The 13,736-nt window shown below is 34.6% G+C and overlaps 1 protein-coding gene across 2 annotated transcripts in view; it reads right to left on the reverse strand.

Annotated features, from left to right (window-relative positions):
* Nucleotides 1-1,982: 1,982 nt before the first annotated feature.
* The window catches only part of LOC137658394 (chitooligosaccharidolytic beta-N-acetylglucosaminidase-like), a 19,532-nt gene continuing 7,778 nt past the window's right edge, over nucleotides 1,983-13,736 (reverse strand). The window contains exons 2-9 of one of the 2 annotated variants that reach the window (XM_068393077.1): nucleotides 11,921-12,017; nucleotides 10,569-10,734; nucleotides 9,489-9,656; nucleotides 7,422-7,637; nucleotides 6,415-6,801; nucleotides 4,350-4,493; nucleotides 3,321-3,848; nucleotides 1,983-2,371 (exon numbers count right to left, since the gene is read on the reverse strand). In XM_068393077.1, the coding sequence (XP_068249178.1) occupies nucleotides 2,192-2,371; nucleotides 3,321-3,848; nucleotides 4,350-4,493; nucleotides 6,415-6,801; nucleotides 7,422-7,637; nucleotides 9,489-9,656; nucleotides 10,569-10,734; nucleotides 11,921-12,017 (1,886 nt within the window). In that variant the 3' untranslated portion in view covers nucleotides 1,983-2,191. The remainder of the gene's footprint in view (nucleotides 2,372-3,320; nucleotides 3,849-4,349; nucleotides 4,494-6,414; nucleotides 6,802-7,421; nucleotides 7,638-9,488; nucleotides 9,657-10,568; nucleotides 10,735-11,920; nucleotides 12,018-13,736) is intronic. The other variant, XM_068393078.1, reaches the window with a different exon arrangement.

Raw genomic sequence — 13,736 nt, forward strand, 5'->3', positions numbered from 1 at the left:
TCAAAAGACTCATGACTCATGAAATAAGAGTCTTCAGTTTCCTCTTGAAAGCCTTAATGTCTTCAATCATTCGGATGTCTCGTGGGAGCTTATTATATAGTCTCGGGGCCGCATAATTAAAGGCTCTGGAGCCTAAAGTAGACATAAATCTAGGTTCCAACAGTTTGAAGCCATCTGTAACTATTCTCGTGTCGACACGATTTGTTGGCTGCGCAATATGTAGCAATTCTCTTAAGTATTTTGGATGACCGGTTCTGATAACTTGGTGGGTTATTGTACATATTTTAAATTCAATTCTCACTTTTATCGGCAGCCACTCTAAAGCAATTAGTATAGGGATGATCCTTTTTTCTGAGTAATATTTGACACGGTTATGATTACAACGATACAATTAACTTTGTACTATAATAAGGTTCAATAAATCTGCTACAATTACTGACATAGTAAATTTCTGTATCGTAAATGATAAGCGCACAAGAGAGATAACAAAAATATTTATATCATCCCCAGACAGAATGGCCGAGAACCCAAAACATAGATTTTGACGGGACATATTTGTGAGTATCTACACCTAGAATTGTTTGATTTTTTATTGATTTATGCCGGAAAATAGGAAAATCTTTTAGTTATGCAACAAAATTATATCATTAGCTTTATTTTGCTCACGTAATACAAATATCAAGCGGCGTCAATGACCATTAGGTGCCAGGATGCCAGAAAACCTCAAATCAATCAATCAATCAATCAATCAATCAGTCAATCAATCAATACAAATATCGGTGTGTTTATTTGATTTTTTTATGGCTAAATTCAGGTCAACCACTAAATTGTTAAAATTGTCTTAGACCTAGATCAAATATGCCAATTGAATGTCCAGCTTTTCAATGTTATTTAAAAGCAAATTGAAATATTCTGTGATTGAAAATAAAAGCGCTAGAGTGATTTGGAAAAAAAAAAATTCTTAGCTGTCATTGTTTTCACAGCCTTTTTTCCTACGATACTTTTCTTTCGTAATTTACGAAATATATTCTAGGTCACATTAGAAAAAATACAAATCTGCTTTATATAAAATTTATTCAAGAACAAAATAAAATAATCTTCCAATTTATATATACTGTATATATATTTTTTACCAATACTTTTGTACGAGTATGTAGTATTTTTTGTTGCGTTCAAATATTTAAAAATTTTGTATATATATATATATATATATATATATATATATATATATATATATATATATATATATATATGTATATGTATATGTATATATATATATATATATATATATATATATATACATATGTATATGTATATGTATATATGTATATATATATATATATATATATATATATATATATATATATATACGTATATATATATATATATATATATATATATATATATATATATATATATATATATATATATTTATATATATATATATATATATATATATATATATATATGTATATATACATATATATATATATATATATATATATATATATAATCTATATATATATATATATATATATATATATACATATATATATATATATATATATATATATATAATGGACAAGATAACCAATCTTAAAGAGGGAAAGATGCTGTCTCCATTAACACTGAAATAGTTATTTACAGAGCAAAATATATATAAAAAAAATAAAATACGAGAGTTTCAGCTCAGTAGACTAAATATGATGAGAGGAGCTTCAAACCATGGTAAATATTTACCAGTTCTCAAATATAAGTCTCCTTTGATGGATATTTGTTGATTCTTTTACATTTTAATCAAATAGTTAAATCAAGGATGTCAATTCTAAAATTGTTTATTACAATCACTAATAAAACCATATATTTATATATACATACATATATATATATATATATATATATATATATATATATATATATATATATATATGTATATATATAGATAAATATATATATATATATATATATATATATAAATAAAACCATTCTCACAGACAACTTAGACTGTAGATATGAGGAACAGATTCCATTTAATATATACAAAGATAATATATAAAAAGTCTAAACTTTTTGTAACATAGACAAAAGGAGACCAATCATGCCTAATACCTTTGGGTAAACATTTATTCCAGTCATTCATAAGCAAATTGTTTTTTCAGTCCTTATATGTAAAAAATGTCTATGTTTAATCTTATCTAAGGTAACAGAGTTTCTCATTCTGGTGACACCACTCGGGTTGGACGCGATCCGCCTTGATTCCTCTCTTGACCAGCCGTTGCCTGTGGTGGATGAAGCGTCTCTCCGCTGATTCCCAGTTGTGGCTTGGGTTCGTCCAGAGCCGCTCAGCGAGGGCTGCACCACGGGGCCATAGCTGGAAAAACGAGGAAAAATCAATTGAACGAGTCATGTTCCGTGTTTCAGCTGGTGTTGAAGTGTCGTTTGAGTACGTTTTCTGGTAACTTTTAGTTCCATATAGACAATATTAACCTGAATTAGTTTTCAAATTGTGGTTACATTGCATGCTGTTACCAGGGCTTATAAGAAGTACAAGGAAAAATCAATTAACCGAGTCATGTTCCGTGTTTCAACTGATGTTGAAGTGTCACTACTAACGAACTCAAGGCATGATCTGATGTCCCTACTGGAGTACCAGCCTTAGTTGTTATAACGGCAGGGGAGTCGGTGCATACGAGGTCCAAGCAGTTACCAGACTTATGATTTGCTCACAGTCTGATTCAGAGGCAAAGTCTAAAGCTTTGAAGCCAAGGCGATCGGTAGGAGAAACATAATTTAACCACTCCCTATGATAAGCATTGAAATCACCAACAAAGATAAAAGAGGCCTTTCTATCATCTTCTTGTATCTTAGCCATGTTGGTAAGAAGACAATCCATGTCTGGAGTCCAGTAGATTGAGCACAAACTTTTATTACCTGAACCGCATGACATCTACATTCATAGCAGGACTCATGAGAAGCAGGGTACTTAGTCTTAATATACACTGCTATTCCCCTGGCCCTAGGAATGGCATCCCGTTTCAAAATTATTGGCTTCTTAAAAGGAGAGATAACAACTTGAAGTTTAACAAAGTCACTAGAGAAAGGATTAGGAGAATAGAGCTACAAGGTGGGGAGAGGAAGTTTGTCAGAGAAGCAGTTTTAGAGAAATATTGCCTGGCACTGCGATAAATCAAGGCCTTCTGTTGATCAAAGATTTTGACATTTTTGAGGATGAAAGTATATTTTTACGATGTTTGAAGGATGATATAAGTTATGAAAAGAAAAGCAAAAATGACATGGTGAAATATAGAGTAGTAACTTACCTTAGCATCCACAGAAGCATCATCTACCTGTTGGCTCCAAAGGACAGCTTCCCCTCCAAGCAACAGTTCCCTATATTCCGACCTGGTCTCGTTGGAGGCGATCGCATAAGGGCTGTTATCGTACACAGCCTGCCATCCCTTGTAAGCCCCACAAGGGTGTTCACCTTTCGTCAGCCAAGACCCAAAACCACAATTCAGCGACCAAGCATCCGAATTGCTTAGGATCACTTGGAAGCCCTTCTTCAGGAGATCTCCAATTACATTCTGGTCTTTTACGCTTCCACTGGCCTGAATGATATACTTGCGAGGATCGATATACCTTTCCACTTGATCTGAGTCAGTCAGCTGTGAATTCCATAGGATTCCTTTGATCTTCCCAGTCTGATTGCCTGCTGGAAAGGCGTCGTAGATTTTAGATTGGAACTCACTCCAGAGGTCAAGGAAAGAGTCAGCTGATCGGTCCATTCCTTTTTCAGACAAATGGGTCACAATTTCTTCAGTGCTGTTCCAGCAGTTCAAGTTTACTTCCTGTAAGTTGAGTAATTCGATATTAAAACTAAGTGTCACTTGATATAGTGCAGATTTTGAAAAAAGTTTATCATAGGCAGAAGCATTGTATAGGTCTGCACATTGTTTAGTATACAGATGGATGATTGTACAAACATATTAATTAGAGTTTCCTTATTACTGAAGGTTTATGTATGGTTAGTTGATTGATTAGTTTCTGCACACTAGTACTATATTGAAGGTACTTATAAATATCTGGTCTATAGCGTTCAACTGGATTTTTCTTTATCTTTTTAACCTTTGTATGTATGTATATATATATATATATATATATATATATATATATATATATATATATATATATATATATATATATATATATATATATATATATATACTATTGTGATTATGTGTTTCTTTAATTGCCAATACACCTGAGGAAGACTCAAGAAGCTATCTAGTAATGGGAGTCTCACATAAGGGGGATTTGAGGAAACTACTGACTGATAATAGGAATCTCACCTGTCCTCCAAAGTGGAAAAGATCAAGAGGCTCAAATAACTCGACCATATCTCCATATATCTGAGTCAAAATTCCATAAGTGTTGTTGTTCACAATGTTCAGCTGACCACAAGGAGGTTCTGAGCAATAGGATGACCACGGTTCCTGAAATAAGAGAATCTTTGTGAGTTTTATTACATAGTACAAAATCTTTAGATACATTGCATGAGGGGATAAGTAGCCTCAGATGAATTATATTACTACATGCCAGACGGAAAATTTTGGGGCTTACATCTCAAAGGTATATTGTCCAATAGGCTTGTCTGATGAGGATTGCCTGTTCAAGTAGAATTGCATGTGTAGCGTACCTGCAAGTATATAGTGTCTTACAGGAACAGGCAGATTTTCACACGCATACCATTAGGTATGTGGTGGTAGACTTGCCTGTTCCAATAGTACTGAACAGACTTTCCAGCAGGTGTTTAGAGGGATATATACAGGCATTTAAATGTAAGCTTACTTGATCAAATGAAGCTCCAATTATACCCACAGAGATGTAAGGACCTATAGGTATACCTGTGTAAGCATATTTTCTCAAGCAGAACTGCACAGGTACCCTGTATGGGTATGATCGTAGGTATTTGCCTGCTACAATGAAGTAAGATTTGGGGATAACCTATGCTGAAATTTCATTCCAAAGCATGGTCATAGAGGAAAGTCTAGAGCAAAAATCTCAGCATTTTGTCAGTTAGTGACCCCTTTCCTCTCATGCCAAAATCTGAAAATCTCATCCTTCTTCTGTTTTCTTAGACTTTTATAACCTTCCATCCATCAAGTGGCTAAAGGTCTGTTTTTTTACTTATCTTTTTAGTTTCTTCTAGTGTGGAGTTAATAAAGGGAAAATTGCCTTTCCTTCCCATAGGCCTCAGATTTAGAAAAAACAATAACAAATCTTATTTGAACAGTTGTGCGGTCGATAAAATTCTCACTTACCAAAGCAGAAGAGATCTAATGTTCAACACATAGGTAATAAGAACAGACTCCTAAACGTTTCTTATGCCTCATTAGAACTTAACAGTAAATTACACACCTAGTATTTAGACAAATATTTTGGCTACAAATTCATCCCATCTCATTTATAAAGAGCCATATGGTTATGCCTTCTTTTAACCAGGAAATGCTTTTTAAAATTAGGTAAATCGACATCATCATATTCCCCTTGGAGCCTTTCCTTGAAAATAAATTTGTAATGCATATATATATATATATATATATATATATATATATATATATATATATATATATATATATATATATATATATGCAGTGAACAATAAATTATTGGCCAGAAATAGTTATTCCAAACTTTTTTTCACTAGATTTCTGGTTCTCACTTATGAACTCTCAGTAGGCCGCCTGGCAGATGAGTTATTCTTAAAATATTGTGTGATCATTAGAGTAAGACAGTTAAGAGAGATGGACATGCCAATATTGGAGCCCAGAGACCCCATATCCTGAGGGATATTGTACATGAAGAGCAGAAAATGACACTCTACTTTCGAAAAAGGACACATGCCAATACTGGAGCCCAGATCCCACTCTTTAGTCTCTTTTTCTTAACAATATGCAACTTAATTTCCAGACGTCTCCTTGGCTTCCCATGAAGTGTACTGGAATTAATGAAGCCAATTGTACAAACTGGGTAGAAAATGGTAGCCTAACATTGAAGAGGACTGAGGAGAGTAGTAGAACTATTAACTATATATCATCCCAAAAAATTAAAGGTAGCCTAACAAACGTGACAATGTACCTCTGTAATAAAATACAGCCTAACATTTCAGAGGACTAAGGAGTGTAGTAGAACGGTTAGCTATATATCGCAAAAAAAAATTAAAGGTGGCCTAACAAACGGGACAATGTACCTCTGTAATAAAATACAGCCTAACATTGCAGAGGACTGAGGAGTGTAGTAGAACGGTTAACTATATATCGCCAAAAAAATTAAAGGTGGCCAAACAAACGGGACAATATACTTCTGTAATAAAATACGCTCAGTCTTAAATTATTCATCTTACTGCATAATTACCTTGTTAACACAGAGAGCCAACTTCCCTAGCCCTTTCTTCTCCGTCCATTGCCACCCGTTACCAGCATGACTTGGAGAGGCAAATTCTGGTAGCACCCGAATACCTCTTACTCTGGCGTATTCTATGATGTGGTAGATATCATTGTAGCGATATATCTGTCCCTGGCTGTAAGCTCCGTAGTAGGACATATCCGGCACAGACTTCAAATAGAGGGGAAAAGAAGTTGTGTCTGTAATGTGCCAGTGCAGAGTGTTGAGTTTGTTGGAAGCCATGGCGTCGAGGGTGCGTTCAATAGTCTTTACACTGATGAAATTCCTGGCTGTGTCCAGTAGGATGCCTCGGTATTTGAAGGCTGGTCTGTCAGCAACGGCAACTGACGAAACTATCTGGAAATGTATTGGACCTTTAGATTTATCTAGCCAGAGAGGTGAGGCCTCAGACAGAATAATTATTACCATGATCCACATTCTTGCATTGGAACTCTTGAAACTAGGTAACCAGTATCCTGTTCAACCTACTTGTGAGGACCCCTCGAAAGTTAGTAAACAATACCTTGCTCCATCTACTTGTAAGGTGCCCTTGTAAATAAATAACCAATACCGTGATCCACCTCTTTATAAGGAACCCTTGAAACTAAGTATCCAATATCCTGCTCTGCCTACTTGTGAGGAGCCCTTGAAACTTAGTAAACAATACCTCGCTCCATCTACTTGTAAGGTGCCCTTGTAAATAAATAACCAATACCGTGATCCACCTCTTTATAAGGAACCCTTGAAACTAAGTAACCAATGCCTTGACCCACCTTCTTGTAAGGAGCTCTTGAAACTAGGTAACCAATAGCCAGCTCCACTTACTTGTAAGGAGCAATCTAAACTACATAAGTAACCAGTATCCTGCTCCAGCTACTTGAAAGGAGCCCTTGAAACTATACAAGCAACCAGTACACTGCTTAATCAAATTTTAAGAAGCCCTTGAAAATAAGTAACTAATACCCTGTTCCACATACTTGTAAGGAACCCTTCCTATCATCGTACTCAATCAGCTGTGAAAGGGTTTCCAGAGCATGGCGAGCCCCGAAGAAGGAAGGAGCAGATATAGAGACATTCGTGTGGAAATCCTTTGTCCCGATGTTCAGTAAATAGCGTTCATTAGTATTGAGCGTCAGCCTAGTGGCTTTACTGTTGGTCACATGGATCTTGACGAAGACTCGCTGTCTGTCTCGCTGTAAGAGAGAAATAGATGTTAAGAGGAGTTGGTATGTTACAGATAAAACTATTCACGTCTTTAGATAAATAGGCAAAAGCTCATAGAAGTATATTATCAGGTAAAGAATGCACAACATGAATAAAACTATGAAGTGTTAGTTCATATGGTTACAGTCCTTCATCTAGTGAAAGGAATATAAATACATTTCAATACATTTCAATATAGCTTCATAAATCCTATACAGTATCCTAGGTATATGTTCCATATAAATGTACTTGATTAGTTTTTATTTTCATTTACATACCAGTCATATATATTTAGGCTGATTTACAAGATTTGGATTAAAGGTTATTAGGAATAATAAAACAGTACCTGAAAAACAAAAGATAGTGGATTCGGGGAGAGAGAGAGAGAGAGAGAGAGAGAGAGAGAGAGAGAGAGAGAGAGAGAGAGAGAGAACCCCATTGCAGCACCAGCATCAGTGGCAGTATTCTTGTCATAGTGGCTGAAGGAAGAAGAATAGGAAAGGTGAGGAAGTGAAGAGTAAAGAGATGGGAAAACGAAATGGAAAGGAGAGAGAGAGAGAGAGAGAGAGAGAGAGAGAGAGAGAGAGAGAGAGCTGGAGTAACAAGAGAGGATTAAATTTCAGCTAGTATAAGATTTATAATTCAACATCTGAAAATATATTTGGTGTAAGGTAGAAATAAACACCATATATGGCCATTCTAAATATATCAGTGTGTGACACAGATTTATCGAATATATTAGTATATTAACATAGAATTTAATGAATATATTGAATGCAAAAAATCAGTATTTATAAAATAAAATGAGTAACGAAGATATATACTGGATTTGACACCTAAAAAAACTGCCCTTAAACAGATGGGAGTTTTGCAAGCCATGGAAAACTGAAGAAGGAAGAAAATTCCAAAGCTTGGTAAAAGTGGGAAAGATACAGATATTAATTACTTTTTCCGTGTGTGACAGATAAAAACTTCACTCATTGTTGCAGTCTTCCAGCCAAGAGTCCGGTTATCTCTCTCTCTCTCTCTGTCTCTCTCTCTCTCTCTCTCTCTCTCTCTCTCTCTCTCTCTCTCTCTCTCTCTCTATATATATATATATATATATATATATATATATATATATATATATATATATATATATATTTATATATATATATATATGTATATATATATATATATATATATATATATATATATGTATATATATATATATATATATATATATATATATATATATATATATATATATATATATATATACGGTATATGGATATATATATACACACATATATATATATATATATATATATATATATATATATATATATATATATATATATATATATATATATATATATATACTGTATACATATATATATATACATATATATACATATATATATGTATATATATAAATATAGTTATATATATGTATATATTTATATATATATATTTATATATGTATATATATATAGTTATATAAGTATGTATATATATACTGTATACATATATATATATATATATATATATATATATATATATATATATATATATATATATATTCATATGTATATATAAATACATATATAGATATATATAAATATATATATATATATATATATATATATATATATATATATATATATATATATATATATATATATATATCTGTATATATATATGCATATATATATATACATATATATATATATATACATACATTCCTTACATTATGTGCAGATGTAAAATTCCTTGAACGTTGATATGGCGTTTACAATAACAACCATTCATGAAATAATCTACACCTCAGGGTATAAAAATGAATTCCAAAAACAACGTACCGCTTCGGGATCGAGTATCTTCGTGAAAAACTGGTCGTCGGAATTAGGAATGCCTTTAGCTATGTTGTCCTTGAAGATGTCGAAGGCTCTATGCAAAAGGTCCTTCACATCCTCCGTGGGAGACTTTACTGCCTCAAGGGTAATCCTCGAAAGATTGAAGGACACTGTCTGGTAGGAAAAAGATAGTTTTAAACATAATCATTAACAGGTGTCCAAGTTCCAGGGTTAAGAAATCCTCTGGCATATACATCTTACAAGTACAAGATATTTTCAATAGTTAATTAAAATCGACCTCTTCATCCATAGCAAAAATGAAACATCACAAGTTGCCCAATTCTGGGTTTTAATCAGGGGAAGGCATTTCTTAATTAATAACCCTTTTAAATGTTGAAGATTGAAATTGTTAATTTTTCAAAATTGGGATAAAGATAGAGCTAATCTTATTTGATACAGCTCGACTCTTTGAGAACATTCTTTTGTTCAGTAAAGTATTTCCTAAAAATCTTTTTTTAATTTGTACAGGTGCATATTGTTAGTAATATCGATACTAATGGCGTTCCTGTACATGCCAAATGAAGCAATTTTTTTTCGTAACATCTATTCTACAGGATAAGAACAATTTTAAAAGTGAGATATTTTCTGAAGTCCAACAGAACATATACATTTTCCTGAGTAAAAGAATATGTGAAAAGGTACCTTACATGTCCCTCCAGTGAAGGGCTAATTGAAGCATCCCATAAAGGAAGATTATTGAGAAAGGTCTGTTTGAGTGTCTCCTCAAGCAAAAAGATTTCTGTATAGGTTGTCTGAAGAAAACGTTATTTGTGCATTCACTCAATTTGGGAACTCACAAAATGCTTATTTAAGTGTCCCTTTGAGCAGGGAAACTCAAGGAAAACTTTGCTTGTGTGTTCCCTCAATTGAGGAAACTCAATTAGCTGGAAAAATTGTTGCGTGAGAATTACGTCAGTTATGGTTACTTACTCAAGGGGTATTTGAATGTTCTAAAGAGAGGGAACACAAACAACTGTTGGGGTGATGTTCTCATAAGAAGGGAGCTTAAGAAATACAGAGTCTTACCTGTTCACCTATTTTGTGAGGATAGGTGGGTTTTGGCCATAGGACTCCATGCGGGCCACAGGTCAGCTTACAGCCAGTGAAACTACTGACGTTATCTTCATTCCAATCATTTAGTTGTTTGATACACGTCTCATCTACACAAGACCAGTTGTATGGGCTTGGGAATCTGAAAGATAAGACAACAGTATTTTATCTTTTATTGTTTCTTTGTTATTGCTGTTATTAATGGTCAACATTCCAAAGTTTATGTTATTGTTAAAATATAAGAGTAGAAATTTAATTTCACTAAGCCCTGGCATGTGGAATTAATTACTAATTCAGGTCTTAATGGATTATATCTTAAGATCGTACATCTCAAGTTAAAGTCTGTTTCATCCTAGCTGGCAACTGGAGCCGAACCATGGTTTGAAAGCTCATCGCTGATTGGCTGTTGTTTCAAGCATCCTCCCCTCCCACTGACCGACGACCAAGTAAAACATTGCATTTGTCCTCGGTACATGATGTTCATATTTGCTTTATATCTCACTTAGTTTGCATAATATCCACCTAGTACTTTGGTCACACACAGATTAAAGGTAAATGATGAGTATCACCTTGAAAAAAATATCAATATCTTAAAAAATATATGAAAAACAAGTTGAAGTGAAATGAGTGCTGAAACAACTATACAACTTTTTTTATATGCTGTTTTTTACCTACAAATGTTATGCAAACGTAAACAAAAATAAGTGGATTCTGTAGAAAAAAGCCTCTTGAATGTCATGAACCTAAAAAATTAATGCAAGGATGAACAATAATTGTGAAATATTTGGCTTTGTACCGCAATATTGTTACAAATTTTGGTGACGTTTCGTCGATGCTGACAAATGCAATGTTTTGCTTCGTGGTCAGTCAGAGGAAGGGGAGGATGCCTGAACCAACAGCCAATCAGCAACGAGCTTTCAAACCGTGGTTCGACTCAAGTTGCCAGCTATGATGAAACTTACTATATTACATCGATTATGGCCCAGAATTTTGTTTTCAGATTTGGTTTAGCACCATAATCACATTTTCTCTTAACAAATCTAAATTATCTGCTTGTTACACAAAAAATATTTTGCTAGTTATGCTCGAACAAGTCACTGGTCCCTATGTGGAACTAGAGAAGCAAATATAACACTAATAAAGATCTTGATTTAACCTTTGATCATAAATAAAAGTAAGTTTTAATATTTTCGGAAATGTTGCAGAAACCCCATGTTATCATCACCAGGAGCATTGAAATGTTCACACTAACAGTTACACTGTGAATCTAAACTAACATTAATAGCAAATAATTGATTGTTAGTTACAGGGAGAATGTAAATCCTTACTTGAAAGCTGCCGAAACCGACTGGAGTGATGTGACTGTGAAAAACAGTACTAAGAATGCCTGGGCTGTCTTGCCCCTGGATCCAGCCATCACGCGTCCTGGAAAGAAATATAAGATGATGATTAAATCTTTCCCTTATAATTTTATGCATTTAGCCTGTAAACAAAGTATTAAGCTCTGACTAAAGTAAATTGATTGACTGGGAGGCTGGCTCAGTGAATTGGCCAGCCAGTTAAAGGGAGGGAAATAGATCAAGTAATGTATAGCAGTTAAAACATCAAAGCATAACAGTGCATCTCTTGTGTATAGCCTACTGCTGGTCTTCTAATCTACTGGTCTAATAGCCTACTACTGGTCTTTTGGTCTTCTTGGGTGATAGCCTACTCCTGATCTTCTAGTCATCTTGGGTAATAGCCTACTGCTGGTCGTCTCGTCTAATAGCCTACTGTTGTCTTCTGATCTACTGGTCTTCAGTGCTCAGTGGAATAACGTAATAACCGCCTTTATCAATGAAATTACCTTATAAATTTATCATGGCTATGATTATATTGGTGCTTCCATTATAAAGTGAACAGTTGGACTTAATTACTTGTTCCAATAGTTATTTGCAATGAGAAAAACAAAAGAATCTTATAAATAATTCCCATTATGTTCCTAGAGTGGTTATCTCCTGTGGCCAGGTCAGAAGGTTGGATGACTCCTGGCAACATTTCAGAAGATTAGTTAACTCCTGGGGGCAGGTCAGAAGATTCATTGACTCCTGTGGCCAGTTCAGGATTTCATTTGACTCCCTGTTACAAGGTCAGAAGATTAGTTGACTCCTGTGGTCAGGTCAGAGGATTGGCTGACTTCCTGTGACCAGGTTAGGATTTTATTTGACTCCTGTTACAAGGTCAGAAGATTAGTTGAATCTTTGTGGCCAGGTCAGAAAATTGGTTGACTCCTGTGGCCAGGTCAGAAGATTCGTTGACTCCTGTGACTAGATCAGGATTTTATTTGACTCCTGTTACAAGGTCAGGAGGTTAGTTGACTCCTGTTTCAATCAGGAGGTTAGTTGACTCCTGGAGTCAACTTAGAAGAATAGTTGATCCTATGGCCATGTCTTAAGGTTGGTCGACTCCTATACCTAGGTCAGAAGATCATTGATGCTGTTACCAGGTCAGGAAATTGGTTGATCCTATGGTCAAGTTAGAAGTTTGGTTGATCTTGTAGCCAGGTCAGTTGATTAGTTGACTCCTGGCACTAGGTCAGAAGATGGTTGATCTTTTGGACATTCCAGATTATTGGTTGACTCTTGTGCCTAGATCAGAAGATTGGTTGATTCCTGAAGCTGTATCAGAAGACTGGTTGATCTTGTGGCCAGGGAAGAATATTGGTTGATCTTGTGGCCAGGGAAGAAGAATGTTGATCTCGTGGCTAGAGAAAAAGATTGTTTGGCTCCTGCAGCCAAGTCAGAAGATTGGCTGATTTTGTGGCCAAGGAAGAAGATTAGTTGATCTTGTGGCCAGGGAAGAATATAGGTTGATCTCGTGGCCAGGGAAGAAAATTGGTTGATTTTGTGACCAGGGAAGAAGAATGGTTGATCTTGTGGCCAGGGAAGAAGATTGGTTGCCTCCTGCAGCCATGCCAGAAGAATGGTTGATTTTGTGGCCAGGGAAGAAGATTGATCGCCTCCTTCCTGTAGCCTGGTCAAATGATTGTTTAAGTCCTTGTATTAGATTGTTATAGTGGTATTCACCAGCCACCCGTTGAGGGACTACCACTAGAAACTTATTGAGTGCTTTGACTGTCCAGTTAGTACTTACATTGGATCCATA

This window comes from Palaemon carinicauda, chromosome 19 (genome assembly GCF_036898095.1).
Source record: "Palaemon carinicauda isolate YSFRI2023 chromosome 19, ASM3689809v2, whole genome shotgun sequence".
NCBI lineage: Eukaryota > Metazoa > Arthropoda > Malacostraca > Decapoda > Palaemonidae > Palaemon > Palaemon carinicauda.